At 32.3% G+C, this 20462-nt stretch overlaps 3 protein-coding genes across 6 annotated transcripts; 2 read left to right on the plus strand and 1 right to left on the minus strand.

The window, feature by feature from the left end:
- Positions 1–760: 760 nt before the first annotated feature.
- LOC123707044 (choline transporter-like 1) lies at positions 761–9846 on the plus strand. Of its 3 annotated transcripts, none has more exons than XM_045656806.1 (12): positions 761–1374; positions 1446–1980; positions 2130–2302; positions 2370–2429; positions 2745–2912; positions 3038–3173; positions 4871–5018; positions 5537–5677; positions 6773–6935; positions 7030–7251; positions 7961–8107; positions 8853–9846. In XM_045656806.1, exons 1-11 carry the CDS (start codon positions 1270–1272, stop codon positions 8102–8104), a joined length of 1995 nt encoding a protein of 664 aa, XP_045512762.1. In that variant the 5' UTR covers positions 761–1269; the 3' UTR covers positions 8105–8107; positions 8853–9846. The 3 variants fall into 3 exon arrangements, with proteins under 3 accessions (XP_045512762.1, XP_045512764.1, XP_045512763.1); XM_045656808.1 differs by having other exon boundaries at positions 4883–5018; XM_045656807.1 differs by having other exon boundaries at positions 762–1374; positions 7961–8097.
- A 55-nt stretch (positions 9847–9901) lies between these two features.
- On the minus strand, positions 9902–12444 carry LOC123707657 (ribosome biogenesis protein BRX1 homolog). The gene is made up of 5 exons (XM_045657916.1): positions 12230–12444; positions 11851–12127; positions 10726–11009; positions 10275–10512; positions 9902–10139 (listed from the first exon to the last, which is right to left on the minus strand). The coding sequence occupies exons 1-5, from the start codon at positions 12350–12352 to the stop codon at positions 9928–9930; spliced, it is 1134 nt and encodes a 377-aa protein (XP_045513872.1). The 5' UTR covers positions 12353–12444; the 3' UTR covers positions 9902–9927.
- Positions 12445–12971: 527 nt separating this feature from the next.
- On the plus strand, positions 12972–19998 carry LOC123707363 (D-2-hydroxyglutarate dehydrogenase, mitochondrial). Of its 2 annotated transcripts, none has more exons than XM_045657366.1 (9): positions 12972–13234; positions 13758–13905; positions 14573–14770; positions 15653–15846; positions 16300–16468; positions 17253–17382; positions 18070–18226; positions 18892–19057; positions 19653–19998. In XM_045657366.1, exons 1-9 carry the CDS (start codon positions 13133–13135, stop codon positions 19871–19873), a joined length of 1485 nt encoding a protein of 494 aa, XP_045513322.1. In that variant the 5' UTR covers positions 12972–13132; the 3' UTR covers positions 19874–19998. The 2 variants fall into 2 exon arrangements, with proteins under 2 accessions (XP_045513322.1, XP_045513321.1); XM_045657365.1 differs by having other exon boundaries at positions 12973–13234; positions 19617–19998.
- The last annotated feature ends 464 nt before the right edge of the window (positions 19999–20462 follow it).

The following is a 20462-nucleotide window of genomic DNA, read 5'->3' on the forward strand; positions in this document are numbered from 1 at the left end:
ACTACCTAAGTTGAAATACATACTTTAAATAAAAACATACTTATTACATCTTATTCTGCAGACATTTGAAAAGTTAAAAGGACTGGAGTTAAACAATTTTAAAAAATGTCGGTTATTATTTTCTTGTTTTTTTTTTAAATCATAATTGGGAATATTTTCGATTGTTGGAAAATCTTAGGGAACTAAGTTGTAAAAGAAAAATATTTTTTTGTTTCGGGACAAATAAAAGAACTACTACATTACACATACATATTTAAAATGAAAGCTTATTTTTTCCTATGCGACGATTAAAAGATTGTTTAAAATATACATTATAGTAATTAATCTAATAAGACTGAAAAGCAAAAGCAAAGTTACGATTTACGATTGTTTCATAATTACGGACGACACAGTAACCGCACATTACGACGGCACATTTTACGAATGTTTAGAACGTAATAGCCTATTACCACTCTTTTCGGGGGCCTTGTTGAAACAGGGATATATTATTACCACTCTTTATTTGTTTTAAAATTTCACAATCACTTTTATGATTATTTGATAGAATTAAAATCTAGGCTAAAACTATATTAGTGGCGGTTGCGATAAATTTCAGGTGAAGTAAAATTACATTAACGAGTATTTTTAACATTGTGCTCAAAATAATTTCCGTAGAATAAAGACAACGTCGTGTCTTTTATAGTAAACTGTCGGCAAAAATTCTGATAAAACTTACAGTACATACCCAAGGAAGTCAGAGTGAAAAAGATTAAAACAGTCGTAATAGTGTTTTACAACTGGCCCGGGGGCTAACCCGAGGGCAGTCGTTGTAAATAATAATTTAAACAAAATAAATTAACCTTTTTTTTTGTGTGAAGTATTTTATTAGTTCAAAGCGATTTGAAAATATACGCTATATTGCCGTTGAGTCAACTCCAGAGGGCGTAAAATTAAGTTTAGCTACTAATTTTACTCGAGAGTGATCTCACTCCTCTACTATTTTATTATAATCTTTGATGTTTTTGTGCTCTTCGTCTCTTCGCCACTCATGATCACAATAGTGTAATTTATATAAATCCTTTTATACAACTTAAACAAAATAATTTATTGATTGATAAAAAGAAGATTATTTTATAGACATAAACAGTGATGCTTAACTAGATTAAGAGCCCCGCCTATAATTATTTGTGTTGGCGTATGGCTAGCGAGAATCTTTTAGTTTAAACTTAAAAGTTTATTCCGACAAACTATTATCGTATATGCACCACTGTCCATAAATTTAGATTACTAATGGGGTGTGCTCAAAGTGAAATAGCTCCTCAAAATGAACAACCAAAAAAGGGTTGCACTGATGTATTATGGCTTGTTATTTATGTAATTTTTTGGATACTAATGGTAAGAATTGTTATTGATCTTAGGAACATTTAAAAATATTTGTTATGATTTATAATTTAATTTTTTTTTAGATTATTGTTGCTGCAATTGCCTTTGTGTATGGAAATCCACAACGCCTTATAAATGGTTATGATTCATTTGGAAATACCTGTGGAGTGGCAAATAATAAGAAATTAATAAATTTTCCACTTGCGGGCATAAGCACAGTTGATAAGCCTTACTTGTTTTTTATGGATATCAAAGAGTTGCGGAAATCTCTTAAGATTTGTGTTAAGAAATGTCCAAGCAAGAAGATGGAAACTTTTACAGATATACAAACTTTTTACAAAGAAACTGGGTCAAGTTTGTGTAGATATGATATTAATTTGAACACAACAACTAATAACCACGGTTTAAACAATTACATAGGCCCTTGCCCTGTGTTACCAGTTTATGAATCATTTCCACTTCTTAACCGATGTTTTCCAAAGACAGCTAAAGAAGTAGCTCAAAAGGTTTTTACAGATTTTTATGACTTACTCAATAGTTGGGACACAATTGAGCAAATGCTGTCTGATTTATACAATTCTTGGAAAGAAATGATAATTTGTGTTATTATAGCTTTTAGTAAGTATTAACATTTTTAAATTAAATATTATAGACTGCCTGTCTGTTTTAATACGAGAAAACATGTTTTTATTGTATTAAGTTAACAATGAATTAATTTTTTTAAGTATATTCAGTAAACTTTTTAAACATAATATATTTTATTTCAGTATTCTCCTTAATAATGGTCTCAATACTGCATTTATTAGCGACACTGGTTTCTTGGATATTTATGATTGTTGTGTCTGTAGTAAGCGTAGCAGGGACAGTATTACTGTGGTACACCTATCATGAGCTTAGAACAAAACAGAGAGATTTCTCTGATAGTTCTGCATTTTTGGCGGTAAGGCTTTTCAGAACATGTGTTATTTTAAGGGTTAATTTATTTCTAAAGTTTTGTTGTTTTATAGGAATCTTTCAAGAATGAAAAGGCATTTCTATGGTACTCAATTATTGCAACAATTATAACAGTGAGTATATTTAAAGATATTTGAATTTTTGCAAAGAATTTAATTAAAATCTAAGTTTTTGACTTAAGAATTCTAGAAATTAATATAATTTCCTAATCTTTTTATATATAATAACTTACATTTACAGCCAGACTGAGTCTTGTTGACTTAAGACATCAGACTTATATTACTCACAGATAATATGTTAGTTATAGTATAACATATTGTTTCATTTATTTTTAGACAACAATGGTCATAGGCTCAACCAAACTATGTACAATAAGTTATGAGGCACAAGATGAATTCAGCTTGAAATTATGAACTCATTTATTATAGGTGATCCTGTTGCTTCTTGTTTGGGTGATGCGGTCTCGAGTATCATTTCTAGCAGCCCTGTTTAAGGAGACTGCTCACTGTCTTGGGTCCATACCAGCGCTCTTCCTTCAACCAATTATTACATTTTTCTTCCTTGTGCTGTTTTTTACATTTTGGTCATTAGTTGTTGTGAGTATAGTTTATTTAATTTGCCGTGTGGTATGAAAAGGGTGGCTGAATTTGCTATTATAAAAAAATGTTGAATAATCTATACTACTAAATGTAAAAATTATGATGTAGGTATATGTTTATAGGTGTGTCTAGCTACAGCAAATTATCCAGGGATTCCATACAAAACAAACTTCTTCATTAATGGCTCCATCTTGCCAGATCAAATTGACAATGCAGCTGTGCAGGCGCAGACATATAATGAGAGTGCTAAATTGAAAAGTAAGAAATTTTATTATTTTATTAATTATTTTGTGAAATGAGAATATTTATTTTTTATTTAAATTGTGTTTTAGGTTTATTTATGAATTTCCAAAAAAATATCCGCTTTTAAATAAATCTCGAATGCAAGCGTTACTTTTAGTTTCGGTTAAAATCGGTTATACCTTAACCTAGAAACTATATAAAATGTTAACAATGTATCTTTTGTTAGTCATAAAAACATTGTAACAGTTGACTCATTTACACAGAAGGTATTAAGTATTACGTCACCCCGATTATTAAAACCAACGCAGATTTGTCAGTTTTTAATAATATAAAAATAATTTATAAATGCGGAAAGACAACTGTCATGGCATTTACGCGAATTAATGTAATTAATTGATACGCGTCATTTTATTTATGCACAGAAATAATGTAATTTTAATGTCATATTAAGCATCAAGATAGACTATAATGACGTCAGTATTGCCAACTCCTACAGACTGGCAAGACCAAATGCCCTTAAATATCTATTAAAACCTCTAAAGTTTTTGTTGTATACTCGATTTGAGAGATAATTTCGAAATGTGCATCTAATATACATTCATGTAGTATAAAATATCAATTTTGGATTTTTTTTAATATTGTACCTCCAAAAACCCTTAGACATCTTTTCCCCTTACATTAGGAGGGGCCAAAACCCCCAAGTTGGCACTGGTTGCCAACGCATAGGTAGGTACACTGCACATTCCTTCCGCATAGACTATAAATCTAAACATGTAACTTCCGAGAATGAGAATGGTGATTCCAAGCACTATGGATATTGAATTGGTTAGAAATTGCATGATTAAATGACAAACATTTGCTGGGGATCGCAGTTATGTGCCCATTCCCGTCTATAATAATCATTAATTTCAAATATCGGGGTTTAAAGAGTAATAGAGCCGTCACAGAACAAGGAGAAGGATTAGTTATAACATTTGTTTTTGTTTGTTAATAACATGATAATGTTAAGTATTTAAATATAAAATGCATCGATTTATTACTCTTTATTAAAAGTGCTATTTTCTAAGACAAATCCCAATGCCTTGTAATATTTATTTTTTATAGGTGAAGTAGCTGCTACCCCGATCATTACTTAAAGTTTATTTTTAATATTTTTTCGTGTTTGTGGTAATCCGTTATTAGACAAAAGTAGCAGTAACAATGTACTACATGAACATTGAAAGTATATTTGACTTTTATAAAACTCGCTTGTATTGACACAGTGTTATATGACCTATGTACAAATTTATGTCGGAGCAATCGTGCTGGTATTAGCTGCCATTGTAATTATAATTTAATAACATCAAAGTCATATAAGTCCATAACCAATAGATGTAGATCTATTATAATTTGTAGAAATTAACAGACTATATGATTATTCGCTGACTAAAAAAATACGACCCAATTCCCATATTTCTAAGTAAATTGACCTTATTACAACTCGTGTCTAAAGTACATAATATGTTGTTAAATGATATCACCGCTGTGTTCAGACTTTGACATATTAAGCCGCCTTCGCCACGATCGTTGTTTTTGAGAATGTAAACAAACAGATTGAAAGCAACCTTATTTATCAAGGAATGTAGTATATTATTAAATGCTGCCACATATTAGACTTTCAATTATATTAAATCTGTTATCTGTTTCATTTACGTATATTTTGTTTATATTAGGCTATATTCTAGATCCAATAGAGTTCAATCCAATGTGGGTGAAGAGTATGTGGTGGATGTGCCTGATTTGCCTTGTATGGGGGAGCGAGTTCATTCTCGGCTGTCAACAGATGACCATCGCTGGTGCTGTCTCGCATTGGTATTTTAGGTAAGGTTTATTTAGGATGCTCTTCGGAAGTAATTACACTATATCGGCAAAATATTTTCTTTACATTCATAGCTAGTTTCAGTTCGAATTTGAGATAGGTCGCTTAATTCTTCGTTATAACTTTGTCTATGGATTCATCAGGATTATTGAAATTGAATTATAATTATCGCAAATTAAAAAAAAATTGCATTGAATACCACCATTATGGAACCCATCGACTTAAGGTCCTTCAAGAATACGTCCCAAATGAAAGGCCGGTAACTGGCGAGGCTTTAGGCAATGAGTGTCCATGGGTGGTGGTATGACTTAACATCAGGTGAGTTTTCTGCCCTTTTGCCCCCTGTAATATTAAGAAGAAAATACTTTCAATGAATACGCGTGCGAAAGTTCTAATTTCTCCTATATAATTTCTCACTATTTCATAGATCGTATTGAATCAATTGCCTTCCTCCCAGAAATCTACGGCCCTGATCGCGAGGTATTGGTCAGAAATATCTCATACTGTATTTGTTTTCCAGAGGTACGAACACGCACCCTTCACCAGTGATGTATTCGATTGGAAAGCTTTTAAAATATCACTTGGGTTCTGTGGCAAAGGGGTCGTTCCTGATTACATTGTTCAAGATACCGCGCTTGATTCTCACCTATTTACACGCTAAGTATGATTTTTTAAATGTTTATATAAGATTCACAAACTCGCGATCTTAAAATCGTCTTAAGCAACAGTCCGTTTTACAGACAGATTTTTAGATATCCGGCTTTTCTGGAGACGTTTACTATAAATAATTATTTATGTTAGAATGTACGTGGATATTGTAATAAAAATAATATTTAGTAAATACAATGAATTCTGAGACTAACCAAGAAGAAAAATTGTGAAAAAGTAGCAGTAGTAGGTAATAAAGGGACACATTCCACATTCCAACATATTCTAACTGTTTTTAATGAATAAACAAAGCAAACGAGAAGCAAACAACAAATTTAAATGTATTTACCGAGATATATATGACTGTAGTGTTTCTATCTTGGAAATGAATACAGTAGGATCCCGTTGTCGATGTATTTTCCTAAAACCGTTTTTTTTAACGATCCAAAAACTTGAAGTAATGTAAAGTATAAAGTCATTTAGTTGAATTTTGAAACAACACAATTGAAACATGACAGAAAACTAATTATGGACTTGACAATAAATTTCACATTGAGAAATCTCCGTGTTATATCGGGGACGAAAATCGCGTTATAAGAATACGTGATGAGACGTGTGACTCGAGAAGAATTCTTATATTATAATAGTAGTTTATGCAACTGTCATATAATAGAGGGTATTAAAACATGGGTGTAGTTTTTTTGACAAAAGAACCTAATTATATGCAGTTGCATACACTACTTTATTTAATCTCATGTCTATAGGTAGCTACATTAAATAAAATGCAATATAAAAGAAACAAATTATTATTATTAACCCGACCAAGGAGGTTTCAATTCAATTTCAGTACACATTATCTGTCGTGAGCGCGTTGCGCGCGCAACACGCTGGTTCTGCGTCAATAGACCAATAACCGACTTTTTCCATTTTGGCTCTATTTCGTACATACGAATTTGAACTACACTCATGTTTTAATACCCTCTATTATATGACAGTTGCTTAAAATACTATTACGCTCTATGTAAATAAGACTGTTATTTAATACTTTTTATTTTCAAAATGATAATAAGAGTTGGTTCTTATAAACCGACGTTTAATAATATTTTAGATTATCTTCGAGAGCGGAAAAGGGTTCGGATTGTGCGAAATGTGGACTGAAATGCGGTATTTGTTGCTTCTATTGTTTGGAGAAATTTATTCGCTATTTGAACCACAATGCCTATACAATTATTAGTATTGAGAGATGTCATTTCTGTAAAGCGGCTGCTAAGGTGAGTTTGTTGTTTATGGGAATTAAAAAAAAAACTTTACTGTCCATAAATTTCCAAAAAAATCTTTACTAATATATATAATGTAAAATTGTAGGCTTTCAGTACAATAGTAAACAATGCACTCCAAGTAGCGACAATAAACAGTGTGGGTGATTTCATATTATTCCTGGGAAAGTGCATCGTGACCGCATTGACTGGAATCATTGGGCTGTTGCTACTCAAAAGGAATTCGGATTTGCATTTCTTCGCTGTTCCCACTTTGGTTATTTGCATTTTTTCATTCTTCATAGCACACTGCATTTTGTCGCTGTATGAGGTAAGTTCGTATAATAGAAAATAATATTTAAAAAATGAAGTGTTATTGAAAGTAATATCGTGGATTAAAATCATTATATAATATAATAACATAAATAATAATGATTTATTAGGAAATTAATAATAATAATATTGTTTTTGATACAATAGGTAACTGTTATGTTAATAACAAAATGGTCACAGATTAGTTGAATAGACGATGATGATAGCTTGTGTGTGAATAATCCTATCACTGTCTTGAAGTTTAATTTCGTCGATGACTGTTTTCTTTTTTCCCCTTTCTTGGCCTGCACGGTTTGTGCGTCAGCCATGTAAAAAAGTTAGGAAGGGTGTTATTAGATTTATTTCAATGGTTTGGAAATTGGATCGGAATTTGAAAAGGATCAGATAAATTAGGTATATAATAAGTACATAAATGATTATAAACGATGACTGTTTAAGTTCGAAATAAAGTAAATGTTTAATTTCAAAATGACAATTTACAAATTGACAGTTAATATAGTGACAAGCATGGTACGTCGAAAGGAATGGTGCGATGCCATCTTGTCTAGAGATTAGAGAAGCGTTTTGGCGGGTTGTTGAAATTATGAATGATTGATTTGAATTATCAAAATAACAATATTATTATTATATATATTCACTAATAATCTAAAATGGTTATTAAAATATTTTCAAATAGCGTATTGTGTAAATATCTAGTTTCATTACAGATGGTAGTGGATTCTCTATTCCTCTGCGTGTGCGAAGACCGAAACATGAACGGCGATGACGGGAGATGGAAGAATTCTAGACTCGCAGAGTTGGGGGGACACAAGGCTGATACTGCCGAAATGGAGGATTTACAAAAGTACTGATTTGTGAGTTTATGCATGATTACTAACAAATACTAACACATAATTATTTGGTTTGGAGCGTACTTTCACCATATTGGCAAAATGCTTCTTTATTCTGCTCGTATTTTGGAATATATTAACATAATGCTAACAGTGGACTGAAAATTTACATCATCGCTCATAAAATCAGTTGCAAGGTTAATCAAATTAATGTCTTCTCTTTCTCTCTCTCTTTTTCTTTGTGTTTACGCTGCGATGAAAAGTACTTATAACCAAAATCGAAAACAAACTTTTTCATGATCGATCTTTGTGTTATTAAAAAAAATGTGTGCGTGTACTAGTGTACACACTGTAAGAAATGAAACTTGTTTATGACCTTATTTTTCGAAAAATGATATGCAACTTTACAAAAATTGGTTATATAAAGTTTAACAAAAGGCTTTTATTATCATAGACATCAATAGAAATAATACAATTATTTCATTTTACATTATTACTACTAAGATTATTACAGAATTTCATTAATCGTAATAGAATTACTACCGTTATTATTCTATATTATTCATTGTTATCTTTATTGTATATTTTTGTTATTAATAGCTTCGAGGTAAAGACATGAAAACGTGTATCGTAAAAAAGTGACGGTAAATTTTTTTCCAACGCCGATAAAGAAGTTTCACTTCAAAAATAACCCACTAACAATATCTAGTATAACAGTTTACAGCTCAATTAGCTCTTTGGTATTAAAAAACCATTTTTATTGTTTCAGGTAAATTTATGCAACTTGATATTGAGCAGTTAATTAAAAAAAGTTATTTAGTCGCCATCTAAACGTGCCTTACACTGCTTTATCAATACTAAACGTCATCTCCAGTTTTAACACCAATATTGCAGACAAAAAATCTGATATTATTAAATGTGTCTGACAAATGCGAGTTAGTTTATAAGCTAAACTTGTCTTTGAATTCAAAGCTAGCAGATAGTCTTCACGTTTACTCACAAAGTGACACAGAGTCGGTGCCACTCTTCCATGGCTGCTTGTTTGTAGAGTAAGCGTGTATATTTTTTTAATCAACCAACCAACGTTTACTTATTTCAGAGAAAAGCTTTCAAAAACGAAAAAAAAACTGAATCTCAATCTGAATTTCAATATAAATCATACAAGACTTTAATAGAAATGTAATTTTAACATAAAATTATTTTTTATCCATATTTTATAAAAAATGCATAATCAAGTTTTAGTACAAACGAATATTTTTATTTTTTTACTCTTTTACGTAGTTTTTAATTTATACGTAAGTTATTAATTAAATCTTCCAAGTACAGAAGTGACTTAGATTGTAGTTTTTTATTCCAAGTAATTTTTAATCTATTTTGTAAGTGAATGTCGTGTTTGGGAGTCACGCTTTTTGCACTGAGAGGTTGATCAACCGTCCATTATTTTGACAATTTGCTCTAATCTAAATCTATAATTTCTTTATTGCTATCATGAAGACTTTAATTCACAAAAAACGCTTAGGTTTTATGCATATTTTTTTATTATTATGTAATAAGTTTTAATCAAATGAATCATTCAGCATAATAATGTATTTTGATAATTTTTATATTTTCTACTCATTTTTATTGATTATTTTAATTTTTTTGATGTTCTTAAGAACAATGGCTATATATTTTAGCAATCTAATTTTTAGTATTATTAATTTTAATGTTATAATGTAAGTTTTACCTCGAGAGCACATTTCTTCCATGCATTTTTATATGTAAAAGTTGTTTGACATTTTTGAACTGTTTCCTAATTATAATAAAACAATGGAGTGTAAAATGTCTTTTATTTTTACCTAAACTTATTTTTTAGGTTTAACAGGTTTTTTCTTAAATTGCTTCCTTTTCTTTATCTGGTCAGATATTTTTTTACTTTTGGCCTTTAGTTGTTTGCGTCGAATTGCCATGTCTGGTTTAGTTTTGGGTTTCTTCAATTTCATGGATAAAGGTTTTTTAGGTGATTCATCATTTTCTTTTTCCACATCATCTTTCATTTCTGCATCTTGGGTTTCCTCTGAAATAACATATTATTATAATAACAAGTTTAGACATATGACATACATCATTAACATAAATTTCATTCATTACTTGGCAGTTAATGAAAAAGTTTAACAGATATTTACGATAAAAAACATTTATAAGAGATTACCTTTTACAACCACATGTTCTGCCTTTTTCAATGGATCACCTTTGAAGAAGGCCGCATCTTCAATATCTGGATATCCAGTTTCTGGTTTTGTTGCTTCATGAAGAACTTTCTGTTCAATTCGCTTTTCATATTTGTTGCCAGCTTTTTTAGCAAATGCTTGTCTCAATTTAGCTGGACTTATATATTTAGGATTTTCCCAAAGTGTAGCACCACCAAAAGAGCCAGAGAATATCTTTACCTAAAAATTTAGCAAAATTCATAATTCCTGTCACAATTTCATAAACAACTCACATATTAAATAGTCTGTCCAAGTAAGAATATATTAAAATGTGTTTTTTAAACTTGATGGGACATTTAACAAATGTATTTTGGCAAAATGTTCCTTTTCAATAATAGTTTCATTCTGTGAATGATACATATAAATTTTATCCGGCAATTTGGTCATACTTACAGGATTTAAAACGAATCTAGGTCCAATTTCTGCTAATGCACCATCCTCAGACAATATTTGATAATTTCTGAACCAGATTCTATTATCGAGTATCATGAAGGTATAGACATGGTCAAAGAATGGCTGACTCTTTGGATGATGTTTTGGTACACCAAATATTTGAATTAGTAATTCTTTTAATAGAGAATAATGTGGGTCCTTAGTGAACTGGGGATCAAATGATAATAGGGGCCTTGATCCTCTTAGACAATTACCAGTCATTTTTAGTTCTCCCATTGTGTAAACTGCAAGAAATTATTCACTTAACAGAATAGAGTGCAGTAGGCAAATGTTTAAGTAATAAAGTTATAAAACTATATTTAATTAACTATAAAATTATGTTTTAGCCTTTAGAGAGAGTAATACTCTCACTAGTCAATTTTTATTAGCATGTCTGGGCCTCGCATTTCATTTATCTGTTTCATGATCATCTACTAGGCATGTAGGTGATCAGCCTTCTGTGCCTGACACACACCGTCAACTTTATCTGAGGCAAGCCGGCTTCCCCACAATGTTTTGCTTCACCATTCAAGCTAATGTTAAATTCCCACATAAAATGAAAGTTCATTGGTGCAAACCCAGTGGGGATGAGAGTTGTAAGCTGAAGCCACTAGGCCAATAGGTCATCAATTAATTTAAAAGATAATATTTTGTAAAAAGGGCTGTTATTGATTACTTTTGAAATCTCAATTTATGGAAAATCAACAGCCAAGAGTTATTACTAAATATATAGAAGTTTATAATTAGTGTAAGAATTGATTGAGAATTAAAATATGGCATATTTCAACTCAGAATGTTTGGTTCAGTAGTCATTATTATTCTTCAAGAAATGTCATTGTAACAGGAATTGTCATGTGTATGTAACATGTACTGTAACAATTTCAAATTTGCATTTGTTAGAAGACTTCCTAACTAATTATTAATAACTATTATGTGAGTATCAAACATAATGCACATGTCATTATGCACGAGAACAAATACCATAGGGTCTATTAGCTATCTTTTGAGTTTCCGAGGAAACCCAGTAGAGGTGTTGCTCTAAGTCTTAGTAATAGATTGATATAAAAACATATAAGATTAACTTACTATTTTCAACTAAAAACTTAACACTGGGTCCATTGGGAATGTTAGACATCCAAAGATACAAATCTCTCATTTTTCTTCCTTCAAACAATATACATTTGTTGCAATTTTTCATTTCACTGATTTCATTAACCACATATAAGTTTTTGCTCCTTTCCATTTTGGATTCTGTTTTATGGTGAGGCATTAGTTTCTTTAAATCTTCCATTAAATGACGATGTCTGTGATTAATGCCACGCGCAGCAAATACCAAGATTCGTTGCCTGTTAATCCATTTAATCTTAAATGAAGAAACATAATATCAGATGAGTTGTACAGTAATTTCATATGACTAATTCATCAATAAAGATCCTTAATACCGGTCAATTTGTTTTAAACTAACCTGTTTAGGCGTAGGGTCATCAGACATTCGTACCGGTGGTAACACCACCATGTTATCATCCTTTTTGGGGTCTTGTAACTGAGGCACCTTTGGTTTGTTTTTCTTTACCTTAATTTTACCCATATTTTTTATTTTATACACGAGATTCGAAAAATAATAACCTCTTAACACGTGAAATGGACGTGAAGTGATTTGAAAACAAAATAATCAAATGACAATTTAAAATCACTTCCGAAATATAAATGTCAATTCTCACATCACTAATACTCTATTATCTATAGAGTTAGTATGCAAGAGAAAATGAACTTACCATATTTGCTATAGTAATGTGGTTGTATTTTAATATATTATGTTATTTGATTTTGTTCGTCATTGTTATTTCAGTTTGTTAACAAATTTCAATTATCATCATTTTGAAAATATAATATTCCGCGGGTACTTATACACGCTATTCTAGGGAGACGGTTGTATTATCTAATTACTGATACGTCTGTGGGCTAGTATCGGACTAGCAGTAAAAGAAATAAAATAATAGTTACTAGTTACTGTGTGTGCTAAATGTCGCACGGTCGTCGAGTTTATCAAAATTGTTAATGGTAATTTGAAATTATTGCATATTAGTTAGAACAAAGATCTCCAGATAGCGCTAGTGTGCAACAATGTCAAGTGTTGACTCTATATCCTATACATATGTAATCTATGACGTTATAGAGTACATAATACATATATGTATAGGATATAATAAAATTCATACCGACGGAGACCAGCGTAATGCGCATTGCGAAATTGTGTCAGAACATAGAAACATGTTATTATAGAAGTGTTCTAGATTTTTAACTTGATCAGATTTATATTTTGTTTGGTTATTTTTATATTTTTTTTAATCCACCTAATGTTAACGCGATGATTCGATCTATATCTGATCTGGTTGTTATTAATTTGTGTAAAATTAACAAAGTTAATTACGCTAAATACTCTACTAGTGCACTACCTCGCTTATCTTCGGTAAGCTAACGATTCTCTTTTTTACTTTATTTTCTTATCACAATATCTTTGAGTTTGGTGTGCGACGTGAATAAGGTCAACTATTCTGCTATTTCTGATATACTGTTACATTTGATTAATATTTCTCTTTTTGTGGAAATTATAATATCTACTATCTTCGAGTATCAGCATCTAATCACATCGTTTTCAGCCAACTTTCCAGCGACTCTAACTGACTTTTAACTTTCGTTTAATATATTTTACTAGTTATTTAATAATCTCGTGTTGTGTCGTCGTAAAAGACGTGGATTCAATACCGGCAAACAATGTTTTGTTTTCCCTTGCAATATAGGACTTAAAGACGTGTGTACAACGGAACCAAATGTCTTGGTTTACACCGCAAGAAATATTACAAGTTGCTTAGCTATGTATCTTTTTAGAAATTTACACAAAGTGTTCAAATAGAAACAGAACGCTATAATTTGTATATATAAATGTAATTATCATCAATATAATTTAGCTACATTTTATTGATAATTTTCAGGAAAAATACAATATTAAACGAAAGAATTACGGTGCTATCGAAGCACCAGATATAAATTATTTCAAATCTTTACTTAGTAATGATCGTGTTTTGACTGAGGAGTCTGACGTATTACCGTTCAACATTGATTGGATAAAAAATTGTCGAGGTAAGCTTGTAAAATACGGGAACAACCAGCTAAGTAATATGCATAAAAGAGTCCATGACCATTACATCGTGTCATCCCATGAACGTGTTTAAAGTCTCATAAGAAGAGTAGCTGTATGGACTGTGGAATAATCACGACGCGTGCCACGTAGGGAGGGTTAAGAATTAATTTCTTCGTAAATGAATCCGGTAGTCAACGCTGTTTATGACATGCGGATAATACATGGGTATGCCTTGATACGCTAAAACGACGAAATTTGGGGTTCGAAAATTTACTAAACTTATTTGGATTTCGAATTTCTGTTTTCAAAATTTCCTTACTGTGTTTCATTAACCATTTCCTAATAATTTACCCTATTTATAAACCTATAATTAAAGTTTCTAAAGTGTATGATTAATTTTATTAATATTAAAAATTATGATAATATAATATTAATGAACTGAATTCTATCATGATAAAGGCCATAAGAATATTAGACAGGCTAATGGGCATGACACCCTCTACATTTTATCCAAGTCCTCAAGTCCAGTCCACATTTAAAAAAAACCCATCCTGATATGTACTTAAATTGTTTTATTAGATACCTGAATTTGTATATATGTTATAATAAGATTTATTTTATAGACTCAACGTTGTTTATATTAAAACAGTATACTATTTTTTGTAGGCCAGTCGAAAGTCGTACTAAAACCAAAAACAACAGAGGAAGTTTCACAAATTCTGTCTTACTGCAATGACAGGAAGTTAGCTGTGTGTCCCCAAGGCGGGAACACGGGCCTCGTGGGAGGCTCTGTGCCCGTTTTTGATGAAATTATTTTAAATCTCAGCTCTATGAACAAAATCATAAGTTTAGATGAAATATCCGGTAAGAAAAATACAAAAAACATGAACACTTAACAGTAAATATTTTTTTGTAGACAAGTATTAATATTGAATTTCTATCGTGATGGAAAATAAATTTTTCTTTGTAAGAAGTGGTCTGATAAGCTAATATTTTGCATTTAACGGAAAGGTAATTGTGGTCACAAGACCCTCCTAGACTCTGGACTGGGTCTTCTTTATCACAATTTTTTTACTGTGATAGTGGATAAAAACAATGATTATTTTACATAAAAACGTACATATACGTTCTTATTTGTGGCGTCATTGTATATATATATACTAGCGGACACACAGACGTTGCCCTGCATGATATTTCAAGCGATTAGGATTTTAAACAAAGTATGAGATACTCAATGCAGCGCCATCTGCCAGTCTGATTTGAGAATCTATACCATCTAGAGTGCCACCCAAAACGCATACAAAAAATCATTCAAATCGGTCCAGCCATTAAAGAGGAGTTCAGTGACATACACACGTACAGTATAGTATTATTTATACATTATACATATGTATAAATAATACTAAGGTTTGTTGTAACCTGCAGTCAGAAATACACCAACACGCGTTTCATTCCTTCTGACTCGCTATATAATAGACAATAAAAAATTGCCTGAATATATATTGAAATATACTTTACCATAAACACGATAATTTTCGATATAGAAAGCCCGGTTATTTCAAAAAGCAAGATGATCAGCCCTCTGGAACTACACGCCGTCGACAGTTTCAGTCTAAGGCATTCCGGTTTCCTCACGATATTTTCCTTTACCACGAGCGAGTGTTAAATGGAAAGGAAGTCCATCAGTTCATAACCGGGGATTTCGGGGATGAGAGCTGCTACTCTATTCGAAATTAATGCTTCTAGGTGCACTTGTATGTGAAGCCGGGTGTATCTTAGAGAATCTAGACAATTATGTTCGTGACCGCAATTTAGTAATGCCACTCGACCTTGGAGCCAAGGGGTCATGTCATATCGGGGGAAATGTGAGCACAAACGCTGGTGGCTTACGATTGTTGAGATATGGGAATCTACATGGTTCCATACTGGGAATCGAAGCTGTACGTTGTTTTAGGTATTTTTTATGATAGCTCATGTCAACGTGAAATCGTAGAATACTTAAGATTTAGAAATTTAATAGTCTTTTTCATATTAAATTATGCTTTAGCGTTATTATTGTTATACAAATAAAGCAATTGCACCAATTTTACTTTTGGATCTCTAAGAGTGTTTTTCCTCATACTACAGTTAAAGCAATTTTGAAAAAAAAACACGTATATTTTATACGAAAAAAGTTTTTTTTATATATATAGTAGTAACAGGCAGTAGAACTGCTGATACCGGCGCCCATGGAGACTCACATTGGAAGAAAGCCCACAAGTTCGTTACCGGAAGCTACTAATAACAACGTAGTATTTTTTCTTTAACTTTACTTTAAATAAATCTTTTTGATATACATAAAAAGCCTATATTGCGGTGTGTTTTGTGTGTATAACTGAATATATTCACTTCAGGTAAAAGCAGATGGTACAGTAATAGATTGTCTACGGACCCTGAAGAAAGATAACACGGGGTACCACTTGAAGCACCTATTCATAGGTTCTGAAGGCACTCTTGGTGTGGTCACGAAGGTAGCTGTTCACTGCCCAGCGGTACCTAAGGCCGTATCCCTTGGATACTTTGGTAAGTTTATATATTTTACATTGGTGATACAATATATACATTAAATTTCGCTCCGTTAACGTAACTCGTTTTTGGTTGAGATTTAAAGTTATGTCGCCACAGAGTAAAAATTAGCGCTAGGCTGAGAGAGAAAGAAACACGGCAATAATAACTCGATACACATATTTGCGTCTCCCTCACACCCATGTCACGCATCACCCGACCTTACAAAGTTACAAGTTACGAAAAATGTAGTATTAAAAATGTTCATTTTTTTTCTTTTTCGATCTAGAAAGTTTTAAATGCGCACATGGAAGAGTCCATTGGTTCACAGTGGTGCACGCTCGGTGCAACACATTTTCAAGGCTATTTTATAGACTGTGACGTTAGCCCTTGCCTCTACAATCCAACAATTTTATTGAATTTCATTGAATTGGGTGAAATAGGGTGAAAAGAGAGAATAGGGAAATATATTTTGTGGAATTTCGCTCTTTTCACTCATATAAAGTGTAAGCAGACGTGATTACTTTGGGGGCGCACTAGCTGTTTTACTCTAGAATATGGAAGTTTGCTACTCGTCATCGGCAAATTGTTGCAGACATTTGTTGTTGACGTTGTTGACAGATTGTTGTTGTTGTTGTTCTATCTGTATCAAAAAACGGTCATGCATGCTTTTTAATTCTTATGAAGTAACAAAAAACAATTTGGTTCCCAAATGCCGCCCCAAACATCTTCCGGCCTTGGCTCCAGCCTACTCAGCCTGCTGGTAAATCCACTGTGCACCCTCAAATTTCTATGTATTCAGGTGTCAACTCCTTTGAAGATGTATTGGAGTTATATAAAAGCGCAAAGGAATCCCTTGGTGAGATATTGTCTGCGTTCGAAATGGCGGACAACGAGGCAATCAGTTCGACTGTGGAAAATTGTAAAGTTTCGTAAGTACTAAGCATATTTAAATAATTGTTAAATATATTATGTCGTAGGTATTTATCTGTTATGTGATAGTATTATCAGCATGACGACGTAAATATTGTCGTATTGTATGCAGGAGTTTATCGGCTTTAAACGAATGATATAATATTTTTAGCTTCCATTTCTTTTAGATGTAAAAATGTTTTTAAATTATTCTATTTTTTGTACATAGTAATACGTTTTTATAGACATTTATTCATTGACTCTAGACTTGACATTTCTGTTGATTCTGTAATTTCTAATAGCGATAATAAGTTTTAATTCGTTTCCGATAATGTTCAAAAAGGCCTACTGTATTTAACTGTCACTTTACGAACTCTTCAATAAGTCAAGTTAGTTTTTTGTCATTCCAGCATCGCAACCCCACTAACCCTAATTTTGTGTTAGTTATAAGATCACGTTTTAAACAATTAAAGCTAGTTGACACCCAGCTTCAAACAAAGTGTTTCATTGAAATATATTTGAACATATCCATACAACAACCGCCACCGAACATAACTCACGCTTAGAGTAACTATTTGTGTAGTTTGTTGGTTGGATTCCAATATTAATATAAACTATAGAAACATGCGTTTAAAGTACCCTCTAAGACGCCCCTAGACATCTTGATTCTCTCTTAACCATAATATTCCATGCTTTTTTTATTCCAGGAATCCTTTAGAAGATTACCCATTCTATGTGCTTATAGAAACAAGTGGTAGTGATGAAAATCATGATGACGAGAAATTGAATCGATTTTTATCTAAAGAAATGGAAAGCGGTAAAATTGTAGACGGGACTATTACTTCGGAACCCGCGAAAATGAAGGTAGGTACAAAAGTGGTTACTAAAAAATATATTAGGTATTCAAATCTACTTAATCACTAGATCATATATAGACTTAGATCACTTTAATTTAGTAAAAATGTTCTATTTACAAAAGTTTATTTATTTGATAAAACATACGGTATAAATTGTACATAGAAGAAAGCGCTGACTCCAAGTGAGAGTGGAATCGCAATTACGAGTGATACGTTAACCAAATTTTGATTAAAGTAAATTAACGAATGAAATATCAACGTGTCTATTGTCATTATTTCTTTTTTAATCAAAGTTACGGCCAGTATTGGCGTTGAAAAAAAAGAAATTCGTTTATGATGGTCACGCATTTCTATTTTTTTCACTTAGAAAAAACAAATAATGACAATTGACACGTCCTTTTTTAATTGTATTTTAAATAAGATCTCGTCTGCGTATCATTTAGAAGAAACTGTGATTCCATCCTTAGAGTGGTTCACTTCGCCATTATTTGTCCACAGGGGCTTGTTTTTGTTTTTTAAAGCGGCCTCTTGACATTCTGTATTGTCATTTCATATTTTTTAAAGTAATTAAAAATTGTAAGTTGCTCGATAATCAACGATATATATAATTTATAAATGCAAGATTTTTATTAACGTAAATATATAATCTAACTGACATAACAAATGTTTTAGAATATATGGAACATTAGAGAAAGCATACCTGGCGCGGGTTTACTTGATGGTTACGTGTTCAAATACGACATTTCTATCCCGCTAAAGAACTACTACGATATCGTGTTATTACTGCGCAAGCGCATGGGTAATAAGATCACGCGAGTGTACGGCTATGGGCACATTGGTATGTGGTTTGATGCAAACTATTTATATATATACTAGCAGAATTATATATAGACGTCCTGTACACACGTCTAAATACACAAAAATTCTCTAAATTTGAAAACACACCAAAATTTTACGAAAACCGGTCCAGCTGTTTAGACGGAGTTTAATTACATACACACGCGTAGATAGTGGATACATAGATGAAGATAATCCGCAAAAACATTAAAAGTTGTCACAGTTCGCAGTGTTGGCCCCTAAGGTCGTAGGTTCGTTCCCCGGCTATGCACTAATGGACTTTATTTCTATGTGCGCATTTAACATTTGCTCGAACGGTGAAGGAAATCATCGTGAGGAAACCGGCTTGCATTAGACCGAAAACGTCGACGGCCTGTCAGGCACAGGAGGCTATTATTTATAACAAATTTTCATGAACAGATACAGAAATCTGAGGCCTAGACCTAAAAAAAATTGTAGTGCCACTGGTTTTTTTCTGAAGTCTTTACCTGAGTATGAATATTTAATATAATTCTTAACGACGACGACGAATTTTATTTGGAAATCTAGTAACGTTTTAGGTGATGGCAACATTCATATAAATGTCTCAACTCCAGAATATTCAAAAGAAATCTGTGACATGCTGGAACCCTACATATTCGAGGAAGTAGCCAAGGTCAAGGGATCTATTAGTGCTGAACATGGTGTTGGTTTCCGTAAACCACAATTTATACATTACAGCAAAGATGAAACGGCATTGCAACTTATGAGGGAATTAAAGCAATGTATGGATCCTAATGGCATTCTTAACCCGTATAAGGTGTTGCCAGATAACTAAATTCGAGTCATTTAATAAAACTCGTGTTTTTTTGTATACGTAATAAAATCTTTTCTAATTGTTTTGTATGTAAAAATTGTTACACGTTCATTGTTGTGTTTTGGTAATAAATCACAAAATCCTTTTTTAAATTGAAGTTTTATTTTTAAATTGAACAGGGGACAACGGGCAGGAGGCACCTCTGATGTTAAGTGATACCGTCGCCCATGGACACTCAATGCCGGAGGGCTCACGAGTGCATTGCCGGCGTTTTCAGATTTGGTACGCATATTCTAGAAGGACTTTAAGTCGAATTGGTTCGGAAATACTTCAGTGGGAAACTGGTTCCACATAGTGGTTGTGAGTGGCCAAGATTACCTTAAAAAAGGCTCAGTTCTGAAACGATGGTCGTTGGTGGAATTCCGTATTCTGCCTCGACGTCCGATGAAACGTAGCAGGTATTAATCCGAACAATTCCTCTGAACATTCTCCATGGTAATTGCCAAAGATGATGCAGAAGTGCACTAAAATCAGTCGAGGTGTCACCAATGTGGAGGCAGCTGTGCGCCACCTAAAGGGAAGACCCTCGTCTAGCTATCTAAGAATATAC

Source organism: Pieris brassicae, chromosome 3, assembly GCF_905147105.1.
Source record: "Pieris brassicae chromosome 3, ilPieBrab1.1, whole genome shotgun sequence".
Taxonomy (NCBI): Eukaryota; Metazoa; Arthropoda; class Insecta; order Lepidoptera; family Pieridae; genus Pieris; species Pieris brassicae.